The sequence below is a fragment of the Sander vitreus genome, chromosome 9, assembly GCF_031162955.1.
Source record: "Sander vitreus isolate 19-12246 chromosome 9, sanVit1, whole genome shotgun sequence".
Classification (NCBI taxonomy): domain Eukaryota; kingdom Metazoa; phylum Chordata; class Actinopteri; order Perciformes; family Percidae; genus Sander; species Sander vitreus.
Genome location: NC_135863.1, coordinates 10,972,263 through 10,995,413, shown reverse-complemented (window position 1 = coordinate 10,995,413; position 23,151 = coordinate 10,972,263). Strand labels below are relative to the sequence as shown.

The 23,151-nt window shown below is 40.8% G+C and overlaps 1 protein-coding gene across 1 annotated transcript; it reads right to left on the bottom strand.

Moving 5' to 3' along the window:
- Window positions 1-4,982: 4,982 nt before the first annotated feature.
- comp (cartilage oligomeric matrix protein) lies at window positions 4,983-22,521 on the bottom strand. Its single transcript, XM_078259915.1, has 19 exons — window positions 22,327-22,521; window positions 16,670-16,743; window positions 16,338-16,389; window positions 15,814-15,962; window positions 13,214-13,351; window positions 12,360-12,437; window positions 11,404-11,556; window positions 10,145-10,249; window positions 9,701-9,808; window positions 9,439-9,598; window positions 9,055-9,173; window positions 8,483-8,535; window positions 8,173-8,366; window positions 7,477-7,655; window positions 7,326-7,374; window positions 6,471-6,667; window positions 5,748-5,920; window positions 5,368-5,507; window positions 4,983-5,041 (listed from the first exon to the last, which is right to left on the bottom strand). Exons 1-19 carry the CDS (start codon window positions 22,457-22,459, stop codon window positions 4,983-4,985), a joined length of 2,313 nt encoding a protein of 770 aa, XP_078116041.1. The 5' UTR covers window positions 22,460-22,521.
- Window positions 22,522-23,151: the final 630 nt, after the last annotated feature.

The following is a 23,151-nucleotide window of genomic DNA, read 5'->3' as shown; positions in this document are numbered from 1 at the left end:
TTTCCTGAAAAGCAATGGTTTTGGATATACAAGGTTTTTGCCCGACAGCGACGATATTAAGTATTGTATGCAATTTTCCGACTGCACTGAGAGTCACCCCACTCCAGTGTGTAAAAACGACAAAAAACGGTCCCATAAACAGTAGGATGTAGTAGAATCTTAAACTGTTTACGCCACCTTTTACAACTGAAAAATGTTTACACAAGTTTCATCTGAAAATGTACTGTACATATTAATATCATCTCTGACTGCATCCAATCTCCTTTGCCAAAATGTGTCAAACAAATTGTATCAAAGTTCAATCTGCCTTGGCCTTTTGTCAGAGTTTCCCTGAGAGAGGTGTGTTTAGGTCTGTGAGATCATGTTTGGTATATTGTAATGTTCATGTACAGATGTACTAATCATTTACTCACCTAAAGCGCTGTTTCCAACTCCCCTCCCAATAAGGAATCACGTTTGGTTTAATGCACACCTCAACAGTTGTACAATTTGTTTCAGTTGAAATGTTTGTCTGCTGTAATCCTCCATCGAAGGTTTTGTTTGCCTTCAACAGATCTGTGATTCCTATGCAAATGAGAAACACACACACACACACAAAAACAACCCTTAAAGGAAAAATCCACCTCTGATGTTTTATTGTTTCAACACGTTCCAGAAGTTGAGCTGGATTTATTCTTCTGAAATGTTGCGGTAATGGAGGCAGAGCGGAACTACTGAGATAAAGAACTGTTCATTTTCAGCTCAGGCTGTTTTCTTCTACATGTTACTGATGTTGGTAGAGAGCGTTGACAGTGAAGACAGCTTTGAGTAACTTGAAGAAAGGCTTGTGATTCTCCTTTTCAATAACACCGGACACATTGACAGTGTAACCTAGCAAGGCCCTTCACAGTATACATCACAATCCTCTGTCGTCATTGCTCTGCGTTACAGAGCAGCTAAAGTCCCAAATAGATTTTTTATTGTCATATTTTTTATTTTAACTTATTTATTGTCTTTCTGTCAGGGCTTTGCAGGTTCCTTACTCTTTTACTTATTATTGCTTCGACAAAATAAGGAATACCCATCTCAGTTATCTCCTTTTTAGTCAGTGGACACATCTGTGTCCATTTGTGATAATTTGAGATCATGCTCAACATCGGCGCGTTGTGTTAGAAAATGGAAGAAGAAATTTAAACTGGTGGAGTATGAGTATTTTAAGTGTTGCTATGACAATCAACGAGTGAAATCGTACACTGAACTATACATTTATTTTTACGCCAGAGCATAAATCCAGCTGTACTTTGAACACACTTTTTTTTTTTTTGTGAACCTCTACTTTTTCAGTTGGTAATTTCCTACATTTTTCTAGCCTCCCCCTGAACACATCTCTTCCTGTGGGACTGTTGAACAAAACAGCTGCTGTATAAAGAAACCCTTTCTCTTTAATCCCACAGAAACTGACGCCAAACCTGACTTTCTGTTTATGTTTTAGATCAATGAAACATTTCTCTGTAGTTGCTGGAAATATCCACACATTTGTTAACCCACAGGAGGAAGAAAAATAAACCACAAAAAAATGGCCCGGAAGTGCAAAACACTTTCCCAGAAGCTATTTTTATTTGTTGGATTTTTCCCTTAAGTCCCTGAAACAAATGTACAGAACTCATTCTCTACAGATTACATGTCTCCAAAGGTGGTTTTCCTAAAACAAAATGTGTGTGAGCCCAAACTTCACTGTTGCATTGCCAGTGATTTGAGCTTTTTCCCGTCACTTTATTCCGTGTCATCCTGCTGAATACTAGTCATTCACACTGACCTTGTACATATGCTATAGCCGAAACAAAATGCATGACTAAACTGACAGTCAAAACCTCTAAATGAAGGCCTTCTATAGCTCCGCAGGGTTGATTTGTGTAACATAACGCTATCACAAAGTCTAAAGGGATGCATGTATGGGTTTCTCCTGTGCGACATTTAACTCCTGTTAAGTGACTCTGTTACCTCCATCTGTGTATAATGCTACTTCACGAATGATAAGAGAATGTATTTTCTGTGGCAGTGTCCTAGTTCTAGCCTGTTTGCCAAATGTTGGAGTTTATTGGTCCCGTCACAGTCGGACCGGACTTGTTCTTCTTCTCTCTGCTCTTCAGTCTGCCTCCCTCTCCTCCTCTGAGGAATCATTCTCTCTCTCTCTCTCTCTCTTCCAGTAGCATCTCACCGCATACGAGTGTAAACAGTCGAATTCTCGTACAAAAAGAACCCGCAGTCGATCTGGCCCCCCTCCTCTCCGTCAACACAACCCTTTTGGCTTTTCTTAATAAAATGGAAGCAGGTTCTGTCTCGCAGAGAATGCAGATTGGCACGCGCACTGATCGTTTGCATATGTGGACTTGAATCTTCTGAAGCTTCTGCATTACACAGTCAACTGCATGACATGATAGACACATTGAGCTGATTCTTATCCCATGGTATGTAAAGGAGTTTGATCTAGCTATGCTGAGTTTGTTTAAAGACAGATATGTTTTATGTTGTTGCCTATCATGTCAGGTTTTGGACTGTGTAAAGTGTAATTCTGTTTTTTTCTATTTGTTTTGTTTTTTTGTGCTTTGCTATGTTTAGTCCACTAGATGCTTTGCACTTTATTTGTGATTTCCTGACTTTTGATCAGGTACTGTTCTGCCCGATGTGAATGCTGACTGTTTCACTCCAGATGTTTACTCCGGAGATATTTTCCATGTCAAAGAAAAGATGAATTCTCTATTTTCCTTTGTAAACTATATTTTGGCTTGTCTTGTTTTTTTTTTATCTGTGAAGATTTTAGGGGATGCAAAACTAGAAAGGGCTTACTCCAGTGCAGCTTGCGCTCTCGTGTTGGAAAGGAACGGCACTCCAAATGTATTTCTTTGTTGGTCATTTTTCCCCCAAGTGAAAAATTGCAGTTTGAGCGAGTCACAGTTCTTAAAGAGACAATAGATAGTAGTTAGTTAGTCAAAAATACTCAAATGAAGCCGTGTGCATCGTGACTACACAGAGTGCTGTACGGTGCTGCAATACAGTCTCACTTTGTGAAATGAACTGCAACTCTAAAATGTATATTACATGTTTTTGACATGAGAAATTTGACTCCATCAAAATTAAAATATGTCAAACAACTCTTCTCCAGTACAGCATGCTTAATCTAACAAACATTTCCGGCTACAGAAAACACCTACATGCAAAACATTTGGTAGATGAAGCGTGTTGTACTGGAGTAGAGTTGTTAGACACGTTTTAATTTTGATGGACTTGCATTGAAGCTTACACTCCTCTGGATATCTAGTGTGCATACTCAAAGTATTAGATACCTTTTTCCCTTGTCTAACAAGGTTAGCTAACAGCAACACTATCACTGGCAAAGATTTGAGTTCAAGTTAGGCAGCTAATACACCTTTGATTCAAGTAAGGAAATAAAAAGGCATGTATTTGGGGAAAAAGTTTTTTCTTTGCTCAGCAGAGTTATGTTGAGTTATGTAACTTTCATGGGAAACATTTCCTTCTGTCTGAGGCTAAACACTGAAATACGGAAAGCAAAACCTTTCAGGCTAACGAAAGTCCATTTTCCAAACCGATGAGATGAACAAATCACCTTAATGTATATTTTATAATAGTCTGGTTTTAGTCTGAGACACCAATGACTTGCATTACTTGTTAGCACAGCTTTCGTTTGTGTTGTGTTAAAAAGCAGTGAAGCTAAAATCGTGTCCCAAACTGAAGAAGCAGACAAGCGAAGCTCAAACAGGAGTCCTGTGTCTAAAGGCGGTCTTTAATGCTTGTTCCCAGAGTGTTTTAGGTCTTAATAAAATGTCCCTTTAATAACACAGGGTTTTCTAAATGACTCTACAACTGTCTCTGGAAAAACACGGTTTAGTTTCCACTTAAAGCTTATAGTGAGAATAGCATAATATCACTGTTGTCCTGTAAGTCGTAGTAAAAGATCTGTAGTTATTTATTTGTTGCCATGTGATTCTTCTTATGTGACCATTTGTTTATAAGATGAAAGAAAAAATGTCAATTAAATTGAATGTGGAAGACAGATTTCTTCTCTGCACATTCTTGATTTGCAGAATATGCTGATAAAAAAAAAAAAAAACCTGTCCGATGTCATTTTACAACATTGCAGCGTGTTTGCTGTGGACATGCATGCTGTTTCGATCCTGTTGTATATTGTCTTTGCTATCGTTCCTATTTTGTAATCTGTATTTCCAAATGCAAAATTGAAAAGATTATTTTGGATATGTGCATGCTTGAGAAATGTTCAGAATGTTGATTTCCACTAAAAGCTGTTGAGTTTGAAAGAAAAGTCACGTCTGTTACTTAAAATCTAATGTTTGACGTTTTTTGCAGTATAGCTATTATATGACAGGGCTTTAACATGAATACGTTTCATTTAAAGAGTGCTTTTCTAGATATTTAAAGATGCTTTACACGACGAAAGATTGATTATTTTCAACATAGTCTGCATTTCTCTAACAATTTTAAAACAGTTTTTAAGATTATTTCTCCGCACTTGATCCATCTGACATGTTTGCAATTAAAAAGAAAACTCCCTCTCAAATTAAACATTTAATTATGTCTGACAAGCTAATATTCCATTATTATTGATTAAACATAATACTGCACATAATTTACCGAAATCTACATGTATTCATTAGTGACAGTTAAATCTAGTTTTTTCAAAAGTATAAATTGAAATGTAATATACATTTTGTAGCTGAATTATTTATGACAGAAAGTTCTGTTTGGTAACAGCTAAACAATTCGAACAAGTCATGTTATATTAATGCTCCCCTCTGAAGAGGTTTTAAGGCTGTTGAATTTCTTTTTCTGTCACGAGTTTAAAACACAGTGTTAAGTTAAAACTTTCAAACACGTGCTGGACTTTTTGGCAAATTTATGATGTTCTTTCTGATCCCAGTTGTGCTTAGAAAGTGGTTCCCAGAATTCCCTGGGCTCGTTTGTTGTCATCAGGCCACCAGCCGGACCTGCTGGGCTCTGTAGGTGTCAAAGTCCTCAGGAAGAGTGTCTGCAGAGAGAAACAACATGAGGGGAAATAACTTTGGTTTAGGCTACAGTTTGAGCAGCCGAAGGACAAATATTCAACGTGGAGCAGGAAAATTACTTTTTGGCATTTGTGGCTGCATTCATATCTCTATTTTGCATTCATATTTAGCTTTATCCAGCTTAAATCAGAATGGTCTTTCAATTTTTGTAAAATGTACAGGCATGCTTTTTAATTAATAACGATGTAGCTTTGGAATAACAAGGTAATTAACCTGTGTTAATTTGTAGAAAAAAAAACATTAATGCTTAGATAAAATCTCATTTCAGAATCAGAAACTTCTCTTATACCGTTGCAGCGATAACGCAGGTTGGCCCAGATGATGTTCTCCTGGGAGAAGCAGAAGACTCCCAGTCGACCTCCTCTCATTGTGGTGTCTATGATGACGCCTGTGTCCGCCACCATCTGAGGACCCTCATAGAAACGAACTCTGCACGCCAACCAAGAGAGAACGTAAGAACATCACACAGCAACAAACTGATTCATGGTTTGTACGTTTGTTCATAAACAAGACCATCTAGAAGCAGCCGGAAAATGTATTTTTTCTCTTTCAGTAGAGGCGAGCAGTTTCCCCCACCTTCCAGTCTTGGGAGTTTGCTAAGCTAGGCTAAATGTGAAGTACCAAACTGAATGCACAGACATTGGAGTTTTTCTTGAACTCGGTTAGTACCTGATGTAGCCGTCTGCGGGTCGGTGTTGGAGGAACCAGCGGTAAGAAGTCTTGTCCTTCCAGCCAACATTGCGAGCATCTTTCCACAGGAGTTTGGCCTGGTCACTGGTGTCACCGGTGTGCCACAGGGCATTCCTCAGGTTTTCACCTGGACCTGTGTTTGACTTGACGGCCTTTTTGAAAAACCACAAGTGACAAGAAGTCTGAGTCTCCGGACTAATCTTTCATGTCCTCAGTAAGCATGTCCTGGCAACTCTTGTGTGTGGCTTAAAAACTATTTAAACTTTCGACTCTGGACTTCCGGAAAAAGTAAATCTTGACCAAAATCAATTTATAAAATTACGTTATTATAAACATTGTATTAACATAACTGCAGACTTGATGGATTATTGCAAGAACCCTTTGTTAATGGTTTATTAACATTTCTAATTGCAGGTCACTTTTCTAGAAGTTAAGCGGTTGAACTGTCCATTAGAAGGTTCTCCCCAATGAGGATTTTTCCCAACCTGATTACCCAATGTTTTTCTTATTAATGGCTTACAAATGATCTATAATCAGATCAATAATACATGATTTATTAGCCATCATTAAAGCCATTTATTACAGATTATATATCATTTATAAATGGAGCCTTATCAGAAAGTAGTACCAGTATTTCTTATGACTAAATTGCTAAAAAGTTAAATTCCTGCAACATTTCCCTGTGGTAGAATGGTAGACTACCTTCAGTTGGATGCCTGGTTCTGCAACGGCTCTGAACGGGTTTGCCTGCCAGTAGATCTGTTCCACCTGCTTCCACATCACCACGTAGAAACTGGAGCTGTCCTGGTACCCGAAGATAAATCCTGCGTAGTCATCGTCCGTTACTGTGTTAACATGAAACGTCCCTTCAAAATCCACACCGCTGAAAGCCGTGTAACCTGGTGGAGACATTTAAATAGTCAGACATTTTAAGGAATACACTTCTTCACCTGCAGTTGGTTGAAACATCACTAATATAATTAACGGGAGCTGTGATCCAAGTACTTTGGATTGTAATTTTATTGATTTTTTTTTTGCATCCAGCACCCATCCCACTGAGGTTTTGTTGATGTGCACATGACTCCTTCTCAAACTTAAGCCACATTTCCATCAAACACGTTCGGTATTGTACCTTTTAGAACCGTACGTAACCTGTATGGACATGTACCAAAACACTAGATATGTTCTGCGTTTCCATCCCAGACTAGAGTACTCTTAAATGTAGGCATGGTTGTTACTGGATAGTAATAGCCTTGGACAGCCATGGGCCAAGAAACAAGCTGAAAAACCTTTTTATTCCTCACTGCTCCATCCAGCTCTTACTGTATTTCCTCTTCCCAGACGATGCAGAGGAACGTCTACACCAGTCGCAGACTGCAGTGTTTCTAGCTCTACCTTTTAGTATCAGATCAATGTGCTAGGTACCTCAACAGAGAAGTATCAAAAAACAGGATGGAATGAAGCGGTTCTGTTAGTACCATCGACAACTTTGAGAGGTAATGCCAATTTCCCAAAATGTTGCACATTTCCTTTAAAAAGCAGATATAATGCTCTTACCAACAGCCAACCCAGGATCACTGTTCATAGTCTGGACAATCTCTCTTCCCTGCACAGACAAAAGAGTGGCTTTAAGAGAAATTTAATCAGATCAAGAAGATGTTTAGTGTTTTTGGACACAAAAAATACAGAAACAAACAAGTCACTTAACCTGGTTCAGCACCACCCAGTTGGGGTCGATCTGTGCGTCTCCCTCCGGGTCTAAAACGACGGTCTGGTACTCCCTGAAGTCGGTGAGGGTGACCTCAGCGTTTTCTGGACAAACATCGATGGTGTCGATGATAGTGTCGTTGTCAAAATCCTTCTCGCATATGTTGCCCACACCATCACCTGAGAAGATAAATATAAAGACTGTCTTAGGAACAAAAGCTTTTCTTCATTTGTTATTTACTAGTTTCACTTTGCCAGACTTTCCTCCACAGGAGTGTCTGGCTAGTCCACACAGCCTTTCAGAATGGGAGAAAAACTTGCTCTGGTTTATTGGCATTTCTTTAAACTAATCACAATCATCATGGGCAGCACCAAGCGCCCGACAGAGACACGGTGCTGCTGCAAACAAGCCTCGGGAAGGAACTTGTTTCGGTGGAACATGTGTACGTTCAAAAGTTGTTTTAGTCGTGCAACAGAAAACTCAGATTGAACAGATAGTTCAGCTAGCTGTCTCTATTTATCCTGCAGAGATCTGAGGAGCAGTTAACCATAGTCCTCATAAATCCACCGGAGTTTAGAATTCCAACACAAAGAAAGCAGAAGGTAACGGACATCCGGGCGAAAAGAGCGTGATCCGGCAGGAACGTCGTGGATATAGACTAGTTATTTACTAGATGTAGACAGGGCCATAACCCACCATTAGAGTCCTCCTGCAGAGGGTTGGGGATCAGACGGCAGTTATCCGGACCAGGTGGCAGCAGGTCTGGGATGCCGTCGTTATCATCGTCATCATCACACTCGTCTCCCAAGCCGTCCTTGTCGGTGTCCAGCTGGGAGCTGTTGATGACAGCTGGACAGTTGTCCCGGGAGTCTTGGTGACCGTCTCCGTCACTGCACAAGAGAGACTTTTACTGCCATTCATGTGCAGATTTTGATCTCCAGTACACTCGTTACACAGATAATTCACAATAAATATATGTGATGTGACTGATGATGTCACAGAGTACCTGTCCTTGTTGGTGTCACAGGGGTCTCCAATCAAGTCGTTGTCCACATCCGTCTGAGAAACAGGAAATGGATTATAGTGTGAAAGTGAATAAAGTCAAAACAAGATTTTCTGCTGCTGTTAAGTTGTTGTTTTTTAACTTCTAATTGGTCAGTGTTCTTAGTGATAAAAAAAAACTCTTTATCGTGTCTTTGCTCTTAAAGTTCCTGAAAAACTGCTTCCTCAATCAGCGAATTACTTTGAGGGATAGGGTACTTCATGAACACAAGCTATTTTTCAAAGTTACAACAGAGATTTCAGTGTGTGTTTTAATGTAGCTCAGTTGGAAAAGGTGGTCATTTTTTTTTATTATTATTTGAAGTAAAAAATGGAGTTGTTACAAGGCATCTGTCATTTAAATCGTTTAAGTTGTTTACAAGTTGCAATCTCCACTTTACCTTACTTGGCATTTCCTATTTGTGCTGTACATTTTTTTGTACTCTGTCTGAAGGGTTAAAACTGTATGTACTTTGGCTTACCAGACATTTTTTTGCTTGCAGAGCCAGCTTAAAACATGAAAAAGAGATTTCTGACCTGGTCAGGGTTTGGAATATAAGGACAGCTGTCGCAGGCGTCTCCCACTTTGTCTCCATCGCGATCTTTCTGGTCAGCATTGGGAACCCTTTTGCAGTTATCCAAGTGATTGAGGATTCCTGAAATTAAAGTAGGAACCAGTGAATGATTAAGTGACTTATAATATTCCCCTGCCAACTCTGTTAAAGCTTTGTCTTTTCTGTTTTTTAATATATAGCCTTAATTTAGCTGTACCCACATTGCAGGCCTCTTTACAACATATTGGTAGCCTACGGTGAATTTGCAGCTTTAAACCTACTGTTTATAACTCAAAACATCTATACCTAATGTATGAACAAATCCATATTGAAGGGACAGTGTGTAAAAGACATGTAGAACACTAACCATCCCCATCTATGTCTTCATCACACTCATCACCGAATTTGTCCACATCTGTGTCTTTTTGGTCATTGTTTTTGATGGCGCGACAGTTGTCGCAGGCGTCGCCAAAGTCGTCCTCATCAACGTTCCTCTGGTCCACGTTAGGCACCAACACGCAGTTATCCTGTAAAGAAGTACAAAAACATAGATGTACTCAGGATTTTCATTGGTTTTTTATGTCTTTTAAATGATTTTTATATCCCATCGCTGTCTTTTATGCATGAACCTGCATGTTGAGGATCCCATCCCCATCTGCATCCTCATCACAGGCGTCTCCAATTCCATCAAGGTCAGCATCTTCTTGACCAGAGTTGGGAACAGTGAGACAATTATCCTAAAAAGAAAAGTTAAAATAGACTAAAATCAGATCTAACAAAATGAATAACGGTGTCTGTTATACAGTGTTATGGACCAGTTTCTCCCACCATGGAGAGTGTGCTTACATTTAAGAACTGACCATGATGGTCAAATTGTTGTTTTTCAAATGCATTTCAAACCCCAAACCACAGCCTTAAAAAAGAATTCAGTCAGTATCTGGCAACAAAAATTAACTTACAACAACATACAGTATATTACCACATCTGCATAACACCTGTGAATAATGTATGCTGTTTTTGTGTCATTCATTTTTACAGTAAAGATTTCTCATGAAGACTCTAAGGAGACTTACCTTGTTGCAGTTCATCTCAGGACAGGCCAGCTTCTCATCGGGGAAACCATCAATGTCAATGTCTGCTCCGCAGAGGTAGCCATTGCCAGCCCATCCCACTCCACACTGTGAGGATGGATAATGTTTTATGTACTGTACAGACTTTTCATTGGCCGTGTTGTGTACTGCATTCAGTACCAGATGACATTAAGTGCTCAAAAAGACCTTTGATTTTTACAATATCTGGTACAAAAGTTATATAATTCAAAGATCTCTTCATGATATGTGTAGCAACTTTGTACAAACTGTAACTTCTATAGTTCTACCTGACTAATACAAAATATTTGTGGCAATAAATTAAAGTGTAACTCTCGCCAAAATGCAACCTAGGGTCTTTTTGTGAATGTACCCGAGTCAAACTTTCGTTTAAAAGCATAAATAGGACGCAAACGCCACTTTTAAGATTGAACGTATTTTCGTTTTCCGCCATCTTGCCAGTCAAAAAGTGTCGATCTCCGAATGTGAATGAACAGGCTCCATAGGAGGAAATGTCATTCTTATATGAGGCTCCTTTTTCAACTACAAGGTCAATATTGTTTTCCACTAACGACAAAACAATTTATATGGAACTAAGCTTCAGGAGCTTTCCATCTTTATTCTCCTCCCTGTTATGTTGCATTCAGAGATCGACACGTTTTGACTGGCAAAAACAAACTGCTAAAGTGAGTAGTTTGAAACCTTTCTTTTTAGTTAACTCTGTGTACACAAACAATGTTCTCAATGCTCGAGTTCATGTGTAGAGCCCCTGGTGATACTTCGAGCAAAGTTTGTTGTGTTGAGCCTTCTCAGTGTTTTAAAAATAGCGTTTTTGATGCGATCATAGTAGTGCCCCTAGCACTCCCATTCAAAAGTCCATTTGACCGAAAACGAAAATACAGTAAATCTTAAAAGTGGCGTTTCCGTCCTAATTATGCTTTTAAACGAAAGTTTGATTCGGGTACATTCACAAAAAGACCCTAGGTTGCATTTTGGCGAGAGTTACGCTTTAAGTACAATTTGCTAGTTTTTTACACAAGCAATGGATAATGTAGGAGGAGAGATTTACTGCGCACAGTGAAACTAATGACTCAAAAGTGGATAATGAAGATTGTCACACTTTAAAAGCATAAAAAATGTAAATCCCTCACTCCTACTTGGGGTTGCTACAGTGTGAAACTTCCCACTTTTGCTCCGAGAAGTATGAACTCAGAACATGGGGCAGAGCGTTTTAATTTATTCACCTGACACTCAATTTTACCCTCTCGATGGACAATGCACTCAGCGCTGGCGTGACAGGGGTTGGGTTGGCCGTTCCCACAGGCTCTCTCCGGCTTACAGCCACGCCGCTGGTCCCCAACGTAGCCCGTCTTACAGGGACCACACCTGAACAAGCCCTGATGACACACAGGGGAAACAGACCCATTATTTCACTGATTAGGGCGAACGTCTACATTCCTACATTATTATTTTTGATAGAACGTCCAAACACTGCATTGAGCAGGAAGGAGAAACTATGATGCACCATATTGGATTTTACAGTTATACTAGTCTATATCCACAACGTTTCACTTCTTGGATTGCTCTGGTGCTGCCGTAAATTCCGATGGATCACACTCTTTTTGCCCGGATGTCCGTTACCTTCTGCTTTCTTTGTGTTGGAATTTTACTCCGGTCAATTTATGAGGACTATGGTTAACTGCTCCTCAGATCTCTGCATGGTAAATATATATATATAAAAGTGTATATATATATATACATACATATATAAATGTGTGTGTGTATGTATATATGTATATATATATATACAATATACTTATTTATAATTATGCTAGACCTACAGTGGCTGATATACTTTAAAATAAACCTTTATTATTTAAATCCCATATAGATGATGTCCGTCACACTTATTTATTTACTTGTTGTTGTTTTTTTCGGAGGGGGGGGGCCAAAATTGTTGCTGCATACCCCTCTGACACTGGGTGTCCTGAACAAACTTAACGAGCATTGAATGTCTGAAATGGTGGGGCCCCTTATATAGCACTTTAGGAACATGATACTGTATGTGATATGATCCTGCAAAAATATAAACCTTCTAATGGGTTGTATGTGCTACAGGGTTATATTAGCAGCAGCCAGCATATTTTCCACAAAAGGGACAGTCAGTGATTTATTGTAAATTTCTAGTGTTTCTACTCACAGGGGTGTTCATACAGACAGAGTTCTCCACACAGCCTCCATTGTTGAGGCCTTCGCACTCATTGATGTCTTTGCACACCTTGATAGGACAAAAACACAGAAAGAAACATCCGATAATTTAATGGACTTTCATGTCAAGACTGTAATAAGAGGCAGAAAATAAAAATGAAGTGCGGCAGAGTGATGACAGTCCTGCATCGAGGATTAAGGTGGTGCTGAAACAGACCAGTGCACCCTGTGTGACATGCTGTATGTACAGAAGAGAGAAAGGAGGTGTTGGTGACAAATTTAGGAAGGAGCTGGTGGGAAGCAAAGACAAACATGTTGAGGCGCAGAGGGGAAATTTCTTCTCCCTCAGGTTCAAAAACTATCAACAATATATAATATATCGGTAATGATAATATTTTACTAATTCAGCATCTTGATACTTTTCACAGTTTTTTTAGACTTCCTTTACATATGTTGCTTAGCAATTACTGTAGGTGACTGAGTCTTCAATCAATATGAATCTTCATTGACAATATAATATTGATTTACTAATGTTTTTGTTATTTAAATGTGTTACACAATACCTGTACTACTACCATTGCCATTACACCTACTACCACTAAAATAACAATATAGGCCTATACTAATGCATGGTTCACTTACTGGCTTTAGCTTAAGAAGGTGGTGGGAGATGGTCAAAAACTTGCTAGTAAGTGAACCTTGAGTTTAGAATATTTTATCACAGATATGTGTTTGTAATAAATGCATTACCCTTTGGTTTTTTTATTTTGCTGTATAAGTAGATAGTAGAAGCAGTAGTTAAGAGGGGCTGAACTGTGTGTTTGTGTGTTCACCGACGATGCTGACCTGTTTGTTGGCAGTGGCGTAGGCAAGGCCGACGCCCTGGACCTGGGGGCCGGTGTATCCAGCAGGACAGGTACCGCACCGGAAACCCGGGGACGTGTTTATACAGCGCACGCCCATGTGACACGGCATCACAGTACACTGTCGACAACAAAGGCACAGAAACACACATCAAGACGTTCATCTTAAGGTCAACATATGGAAGTTTATTAATGAAATAAAGACCTACACGTGTTTTTAGTTATTCAGGCAGATATTTAGTTTAGTTTAGTTTAGTTCAATCAATCACATAAATACACAACATCACTTTCATAACATAAATGGTAAAAAAAAAAAAAAGTGTCACCATAGTTCATGCAGTGTCATCTTAACTCGTTTATAATCAATACTGATCGAAAAGGTGTAGGTTGAAGCATTTGCTTATTACACCTACCCTTTTTACATTCTATTTTATTCTTTTTTTTGTTCTTAGATCCCTCAGGATATTATCAATTTATATAAAATGTATTATCATTCATTTCTGTATTTATATACATATCACACATATGTGCAAAAATAAAAAATAAACAAAACAAAATACATTCCCATTCATATACACATTGCCATTCATGCCTCACTTTTATATTTGTTAATCATTCTACTTTTCAGTATTTGTTTTAAATCTTTGTAACGTGTAACACATTTTTACTTTGTCATCTAAAAGATTCCACAAGTTTACTCCTTTTGCTGATATACATCTTTGTTTTACATTTGTTCTAATCTTTATCTTTGTGAACATGCACATTCCCCTCAGTTCATACTTGCTCTCTCTAATCTGAAACTGCTTCTGGATAGACTCTGGAACCATTCTATTTTTGACTTTATACATTATTTGCATTTTTTTGGCATCCACCAAGTCTCTAAATTTAAGTGTGTGAGTTTATAAATAATCTGTTTGTTGGTTCAAAGTATTCTGCTCTGTTAATGAGTCATATTGCTCTCTTTTGTAATATAAAAATAAGGTTAGTGATTGTTTTGTACGTGTTTCCCCATATTTCCACACAATATGTAATGTATGGCAATATTAAGGAACTGTACAATATATGTAGTGACTTTGAATTGAGCACATCTTTTGTTTTATGTAATATTGCAATGGACATTGATACTTTAGTTTTCACTTGTTTGATATGTGGTTTACAGCATAATTTGTGGTCTATAATCACTCCTAAGAATTTGCTTTCATAGACTCTTTCTATTTCCACATTTTCTATCATGATATTTACTTCATGATTGATTTTTTTATTTCCAAATATCATGAACTTAGTTTTTTTTTTATTCAAAGACAACTTATTAATATCAAACCATCTTTTTAAGTCTTCCAGCTCTTTCTCCGCTGTATCCGAAAGCAACCGCAGGTCATCACCAGAGCAAAATAAATTTGTATCATCAGCAAACAACACATATTTCAACAATTTGGACACATTACAGATATCATTTATGTACAATATGAACAGTTTTGGACCGAGTACTGACAAGGCTCAGAACCCCATGTTACTTTCTTTAAATCAGATTTAATATTACCTATTTGTACATACTGCTGTCAGTATGTTAACCAGATAGTTACTAAGCCATTTGTGTGCTACATATCTTATGCCATATTTTTCTAGTTTTGCCATTAATATTGCATGATCTATAGTGTCAAATGCTTTTTTTAGGTCTATACATACTCCTACTGTGAATTTCCTATTTTCAATTTCAAATTTCAATTGCTGTCGATATCTCCTCTACTAATTCCATAACTGCCATTGTGTTGGATCGGTTGGATCTGAAACCATATTGGTGATCACTCAATAGTGTGTGGGTTTCAATGAAGTGGTCCATTCTTAGAACAAAAAGTTTTTCTAATATCTTAGCGAACTGAGGAAGAAGAGAGATATAACCTCAGGTTAAGGTTGGGCGAAGCGATGCTGATAAATACGTGAGTTCACTAAATTACATGAATGCACCTGTGTGGGGTCAGGTTATGCTTGTTCTAAACTACGTCAAAAAATCAAATGTCAGTCTCCAGAAGACATCCATAGTGTTTCTCTCGGTTGTTCACATGAAAAGTGAAAAAAGGTTTTGTAAATAATGAATAAAGAGAGCAAGAGAGAGAAGTATAATCCCTGGCTCCTTTCTCATCTCACCTATATCATAAAACATATGTATCGTTACACAACTAACACAACTCATATTTTTTCATATCATGACATATCGTATCATAATGTAGGCCTATAATATATGTATCATATTGAATACGGATTGAACCATATCATAATGTAACATATTGTAACGTATTGTATCTTATCATATCAATTGTATTGTTTTATACCTTAAACACCCTGTGTGTAGGATTTGAATGTCATTCATCAAATATTGTCACAGTCACATTTGTCATTTTTGATCAGTTGCCAGCTTTCCAGAGAAAGTATGTAATATGAGTTGGTCTCAGAAGTAAGAGTGGAGAAAACTCTTTTTGTTGAATAATGACCCTAAGGCTTAAAGGTAATTAAATCCCCTAAACCAAACTAATCATTTTACCATCATAGCGATGTATTGATCTATCGTATGATATCTCTGCGTACCTCGTCCACATCTGTGCAGTGGGTACCGTTGCCCTCCATACCGTCAGGACAGGGTCCACACTTTGTACCCTGAGGTGTCTCCTTACACTTCACACCTGGGTGGCAGGGGTTGGGCACGCAAGAGGGACGAGGCTGCATTCCTCCCATCCCTGAGGAGAGAGAAGGTTTATATAGTCATCTCAACCAATTTGTTCTGACGGACTTTATTATATTAGCTTTATATGATGATATGAAACTCCCATCAACATATATGAATATTGTTTCACTGTTTCTCAATATTATTCTTGTATAAGTTATGTTTCTGTGCAGGCCTGATGGTCCTAAAAAAACAACTAGAGGAGAAGAGTTCTTGAAAAGTTCAGCTACTATTCAAAACCATGTTGAACGGTACACAAATTAGCTGTCATCATCAGCATAGAATCATCTGAAAAACAACCAAAGCTTCAAATTCAGTTGAAAAATGTTTGCGTACACAATCATGAAAGTAAAACTGATAGGAGTTTCTGTTTGGTTGGTCGACTCACCACAGGCTTCACACTCCATCACTGTGTTCTTCAGGAAAACTATTTCTTTTATCTGGAAAATACAATAAATCAAACGTTTGTACGACGTCCTGACCCTATCAATCTGAATCTAATCAACCGTCCAGTTTTATTTTTTCACATTTTAAATGCATCTGATTCTAACGAAAAATGGTCGGTTTAACGTTCATCTTTTTCAGTATGATCTTTATCAACACAAATGATCCTATTAGCTACCCTGTATGTGTGCGTTGTGTTCAGTTACACAAAATATAGATCATCAGCAATATGAATAGATGCACATTGACTTCATACTTGCTGTAAAACTGGTTTACCTGTTGTTTCAGAAGCTCTTTAATCTCAGCCAGTGCAAGGTTCGTCATTTTAATCTGACTGATAATTTCTCCATCTGAAAAGAAAAAAACATCATTACAACCATTTCAAGCGATACACCCATGTGGTCCAATGTGGTCTGTATAACAAATAAAGAAGAACAACAACTTGGACAAGACCGTGACCTGCTCCAAATAAAAGCCTACGAGACAGAGGCACTGATGAAGGTCCAGATAATCTCATAGCAGAGGTATGTAAACTGTGTGTGTGTGTGTGTGTGTGTGTGTGTGTGTGTGTGTGTGTGTGTGTGTGTGTGTGTACAATATGCAGATTACCAGTTTAATGAAACGGAAAAATAAACTGATTAAGGTTTGTATTTTTAGCTGAAGACCTCATTAGTCTTTCTGTTGGCTCAACATCTGGCACCAGAAGCTCACTGAGGAGCAAATATGGACATGTGGGGGGGGAACAACACACATGTCCTCCTGTACAACATGATCCACTGTCTGTCGAATACCAAAGTCTAATACCTGACGTTACTCAGCCACCGCAGGCCTCGTTTGTATCCACCACCCACGCATTCACTGGAGTGAGAGATGCTTTGATTGCAGCTGCTAAATTGATTTTCCATATATGAACTGATACTAGATTTACTGGAAGAAACATTTTTCAAACTTGTCTGCTAACAGGAACTAAACTCGGCGGGTGTCTTTTTTGTTGAAAGTTTTGATCTGGATTTTCAATGCAGATTGTCTTCTCTCCAATGTCTTTCAACTAGGGATGCACCGAATCCAGGATTTGGCTTCGGATTCGGCCGAATATTGGGCTTTTTGACGGAGTTCGGTTTCTGCCGAACCTTAGAATTATTTTCCATCGAACCAAACCCTATGCGCGCTACGCTGGTCGACGTAATAACGCCGCCGTTGATTACGGGAAAGTATTTACATAGTTGGACCGTTCAATGCAGTAGGCTGTCAGAAAGTGAAAATGGAACTCGTGAGCAGAAAAAGTGTTGTTTGGCAGTACTTTCAGTCAAAAAAAGGCGATTCAAGTCGAGCTACATGTTCAATTTGCAATGCCGATTTGTCTCGTGGTGGCAAGGACCCTAAACAATACACAACACCGCCGCTGTTACAACATTTGCGTATGAAACATCCGAAAGAATACGAGTTGTGCATGAAGGAATCTACAGATAGCAGCCAAAATGCAGCAACTTCAGGTACAGCAAATGAAGGACAGTCACAACTAAAAACTTGTGTTAACCATTTGTTTACTTCATTAATGTGTTTACCATCCCATGGGCCCACCACCTGTGGGAGGAACCGCTGGGGTCGGGTGCGCTGCCACATGGGTGGCAGTGAAGGTCAGGGGCCTCGACGGACCAGACCCGGGCAGCAGAGGCTGGCTCTGGGGACATGGAATGTCACCTCTCTGTGGGGGAAGGAGCCGGAACTTGTGCGGGAGGTGGAGCGCTACCGGTTAGATCTGGTGGGGCTTACCTCTACGCACAGTCTTGGTTCTGGAACCATACTCCTGGATAGGGGTTGGACTCTTTTCTTCTCCGGAGTTGCCCAGGGTGTGAGGCGCCAGGCGGGTGTGGGGATACTCACAAGCCCCCGGCTGAGCACCGCTACGTTGGAGTTTAACCCGGTGGACGAGAGGGTCGCCTCCCTACGCCTGCGAGGTTGTGGGGGGGGGGAAAAACTCTGACTGTTGTTTGTGCATATGCACCAAACAAGAGTTCGGAGTATTCGGCCTTCTTGGATACCTTGAGTGAAGTCCTGCATGGGGCTCCAGTCGGGGACTCCATAGTTCTGCTGGGGGGACTTCAACGCGCACGTGGGTAATGATGGAGACACATGGAGAGGCGTGATTGGGAGGAACGGCCTCCCTGATCTAAACCAGAGTGGTTGTTTGTTGTTGGACTTCTGTGCTAGTCATGGATTGTCTATAACGAACACCATGTTCGAACATAGGGATGCTCATAAGTGTACTTGATACCAGAGCACCCTAGGCCAAAGGTCAATGATCGATTTTATAATCGTTTCATCTGATCTGAGGCCGTATGTTTTGGACACTCGGGTGAAGAGAGGGGCGGAGCTGTCAACCGATCACCATCTGGTGGTGAGTTGGGTCAGGGGGTGGGGGGAAGACTCTGGACAGACCTGGTAAGCCCAAACGGGTAGTGCGGGTAAATTGGGAACGTCTGGAGGAGGCCCCTGTCCGACAGACTTTCAACTCACACCTCCGGCGGAGCTTTTCGGGCATCCCTGTGGAGGCTGGGGGCATTGAACCCGACTGGACAATGTTCAAAGTTTCCATTGCTGAAGCTGCGGTGAGGAGCTGTGGTCTTAGGGTCTTAGGTGCCTCAAGGGGCGGTAACCCACGAACACCGTGGTGGACACCGGTGGTCAGGGAAGCCGTCCAACTGAAGGAGTCTTTCCGGGATATGTTATCCCAGACGACTCCGGAGACAGTTGCAAGGTCCCGAAGGGCCCGAAGGGCTGCAGCCTCTGCCGTGAAAGAGGCAAAGCAGCGTGTGTGGGAGAAGTTCGGAGAAGACATGGAGAAGGACTTTCGGTCGGCACCAAGGTGCTTCTGGAAAACCGTTCGCCACCTCAGGAGGGGGAAGCGGAGAACCATCCAAGCTGTGTACAGTAAGGATGGGATGCTGTTGACCTCAACTGAGGAGGTAATAGGGCGATGGAAGGAGCACTTTGGTAGAGGCAGAGCTGGAGGATGAGGGGGGATTGGCATCAATTTCACTGGTGGAGGTTGCTGAGGTAGTTAAACAACTCCACAGTGGCAAAGCCCCAGGAATTGATGAGATCCGTCCAGAAATGCTTAAAGCTCTGGGTGTGGAGGGGTTGTCTTGGTTGACACGCCTCTTCAACATTGCGTGGAAGTCTGCGACGGTGCCTAAGGAGTGGCAGACCGGGGTGGTGGTTCCCCTTTTTAAAAAGGGGGACCAGAGGGTGTGTGCCAATTACAGGGGTATCACACTTCTCAGCCTCCCCGGTAAAGTCTACTCCAAGGTGCTGGAAAGGAGGGTTCGGTCGATAGTCGAATCTCAGGTTGAAGAGGAACAATGCGGATTCCGTCCTGGTCGTGGAACAACGGACCAGATCTTTACTCTCGCAAGGATCCTGGAGGGAGCCTGGGAGTATGCCCAACCAGTCTACATGTGTTTTGTGGATCTGGAGAAGGCGTATGACCGGGTGCCCCGGGAGATACTGTGGAGGTGCTGCGGGAGTACGGGGTGAGGGGTCCCTTCTCAGGGCCATCCAATCTCTGTACGACTAAAGCGAGAGCTGTGTCCGGGTTCTCGGCAGTAAGTCGGACTCGTTTCAGGTGAGAGTTGGCCTCCGCCAGGGCTGCGCTTTGTCACCAATCCTGTTTGTAGTATTTATGGACAGGATATCGAGGCGTAGTCGGGGTGGAGAGGGGTTGCAGTTCGGTGGGCTGGGGATCTCATCGCTGCTTTTTGCAGATGATGTGGTCCTGATGGCATCATCAGCCTGTGACCTTCAGCACTCACTGGATCGGTTCGCAGCCGAGTGTGAAGCGGCTGGGATGAGGATCAGCACCTCTAAATCGGAGGCCATGGTTCTCAGCAGGAAACCGATGGAGTGCCTTCTCCAGGTAGGGAATGAGTCCTTACCCCAAGTGAAGGAGTTCAAGTACCTTGGGGTCTTGTTCGCGAGTGAGGGGACAATGGAGCGGGAGATTGTTCGGAGAATCGGCACAGCAGGTGCGGTATTACTATCGCACCGTTGTGACGAAAAGAGAGCTGAGCCAGAAGGCAAAGCTCTCAATCTACCGGTCAATTTTTGTTCCTACCCTCACCTATGGTCATGAAGGCTGGGTCATGACCGAAAGAACAAGATCCAGGGTACAAGCGGCCGAAATGGGTTTCCTCAGGAGGGTAGCTGGCGTCTCCCTTAGAGATAGGGTGAGAAGCTCAGTTATCCGTGAGGAGCTCGGAGTAGAGCCGCTGCTCCTTTGCGTCGAAAGGAGCCAGTTGAGGTGGTTCGGGCATCTGGTAAGGATGCCCCCTGGGCGCCTCCCTAGGGAGGTGTTCCAGGCACGTCCAGCTGGGAGGAGGCCTCGGGGGAGACCCAGGACTAGGTGGAGGGATTATATCTCTAACCTGGCCTGGGAACGCCTCGGGATCCCCCAGTCGGAGCTGGTTAATGTGGCCTGGGAAAGGGAAGTTTGGGGTCCCCTGCTGGAGCTGCTACCCCCGCGACCCGACCCCGGATAAGCGGATGAAGATGGATGGATGGATGGATTAATGTGTTTACTGTGTTAATGGACTGAGGATGAGAGTAGGATTCGGTATTCGGTTTTGGATTCGGCAGAATCTTAACCAGTGGATTCGGTATTCGGCCGAACCCCAAATATTTTGATTCCGTGCATCCCTACTTTCAACTATTCTACAACGCAGAGATGCTAAAAAGATTATCTTTGAAACAAGAGTGTAAAAAAATTGGTTCAGTTGTTCAGGAGAATATTATGCCATTTGAACTCTGGTGGCACTAAATAGCAAGACTGAAAATATCTCTGTCCTCTAACTAAAGTTCTGCAGTGGGATTAGCTGGGAGACAAAAACGTACACAAAAAAACACAATTGTTTGTCGTAGTTTATCAGTGTTTTAAGAGATGTTGGGGGCTTAAAACACCATCGAGCGTGAGAGTGAACCAAAACAGTAAAGTTGTGGGCCGGACAGTTACAATGAGCTGAAACTCATTATAAAGTGCTGTAAAGCCGAGGTGAGCTGCAGATTAAGATGGTAACTCTCTTTCAAGTTAAGTTCATTACTATGAGTGATCCCTTTGACGTTGTCATTTAATACATTGTTAAAATAAAGCATTGATTAGGCACTTTCACTTACACATTATTTGGAATACAAAACAAAACATAGATTCTGTGTAAGACTGGTTCATGAAGCTTATCTTAAAACAGGATGGGATGCCCCGGTGTGGTCAGATGCTGACGCAACATGCTGCTTGTACTAATTGACCCGAAGACCTCACCTCCTACCCACACCACCCCATCCCCCTGTACGAGGGTAGAAACCTCCTGAGAGTAAAGCGCAGGAAATATGGTATTCCCATTAGCAGCAACTCTGTTTACTGAATGGATTCCACAGCAGAAAGAAAAGATACTAGAGATAAATCACTCTCACTGCTAATAGAGAGGTAAATAAGACTTTTTTTCTTTTCTTTTTTCTGCAACAGAAAGCTCTCAGTGATTGTTTTTCCTTATTGTGTGCAAGTACAGATGTGTACTCAGAAAGGCTTTGCACGGAAACTCAAACTTTTCTGAATCCTCCACTAGTTTATATTTATTAATTTACATTATGAGGTATAAAAAAAGAAATGAAAAACAACATACATTCTAATTCAAGTTTCAAACCTTACTAACATTTATTTTCTCATCCATGTTAGACATTTTGCTTTTACTATTTCTCCGTTTTCACAAATTCTATACTATATTGGAGTGAATAATGATAGTGGGGAATGCCAGTGGCAACTTTAATTGATCAGTGCTTTTCTGGCAAACCTCTGATTTCCCAAAAAGAACAATTAAGTTCCACCTTATTGTTTCCCACCTGCATAGCCCAATAACTACAACATTTATTTAAAAAGATCTCACCTCGCTGTCCCGCTGCAGCGTGTCCTCCCATGCAGAGCACACAGTTCAGCACCAGAAACCACAGCATGGTTGAATCTGTGTTAACAAATCCTGACAGACTGTTCAAGTACAGCTTCTTCTCTCTCTTCTCCATTCTGACTCAGCGCTCTTCCTGCAAACCTGGTACCAGTCTTTCTTTATACCCCCTCCCCTCCACCTTCCCTCCCTGGCTTACATCCTCATCCATAAAACTCCTCTGCAAACCACTATTTGGGCAAGTCCAAGTAACAGGATTGCTACACATTACACCCCCACATATAATACATGCATCAACCCAACCTCTGTTTTCTGTTAATATCATAGTGCTTCATTTTTGGGAGAACTTTGCCTTCATTTTGTTTTTGTTAGATGGTTGGTTGGTTGGTTGGTTGGTTGGTTGGTCTTGCTGGTAGTTAGATAGAGTTAGAGTTTTTGTCAGTTGGTTGTTAATTCACATGCTGGCTTGTTTATGTGTCTTTTTTATTATCATCTTCGTACTTTCACTGCAGGAGAACTTCGCCACACACACACACACACACACACACACACACACACACACACACACACACACACACACACACACACACACACACACACACTGTTCTCCACACTGGATAACACTTTCTAGATCAGTTCAAGTTTAAACTTATTATTATTGAACCACAAATGATTTGCTTTAATAAGTTACTAATTTGTGATTTATCACTGTACTTTTTAAACACATTGTAAACTTTGTGTTTGGCATGCTGCATTACACAGTAATCAATATTTTCTATCTGTGAAACTGGTTTTACAAAAGGTTCACAA

Excerpts from the sequence above, each read along its gene's own strand:
- comp (XM_078259915.1), bottom strand. The coding sequence starts at position 22,459 with ATGGAGAAGAGAGAGAAGAAGCTGTACTTGAACAGTCTGTCAGGATTT. Across the intron at positions 6,668-7,325 it reads TGATCCTGGGTTGGCTGTTG|GTTACACGGCTTTCAGCGGT; the intron begins GTAAGAGCATTA and ends TGTCTCCACCAG. Across the intron at positions 5,042-5,367 it reads CCTGCGTTATCGCTGCAACG|ACACTCTTCCTGAGGACTTT; the intron begins GTATAAGAGAAG and ends TTCTCTCTGCAG.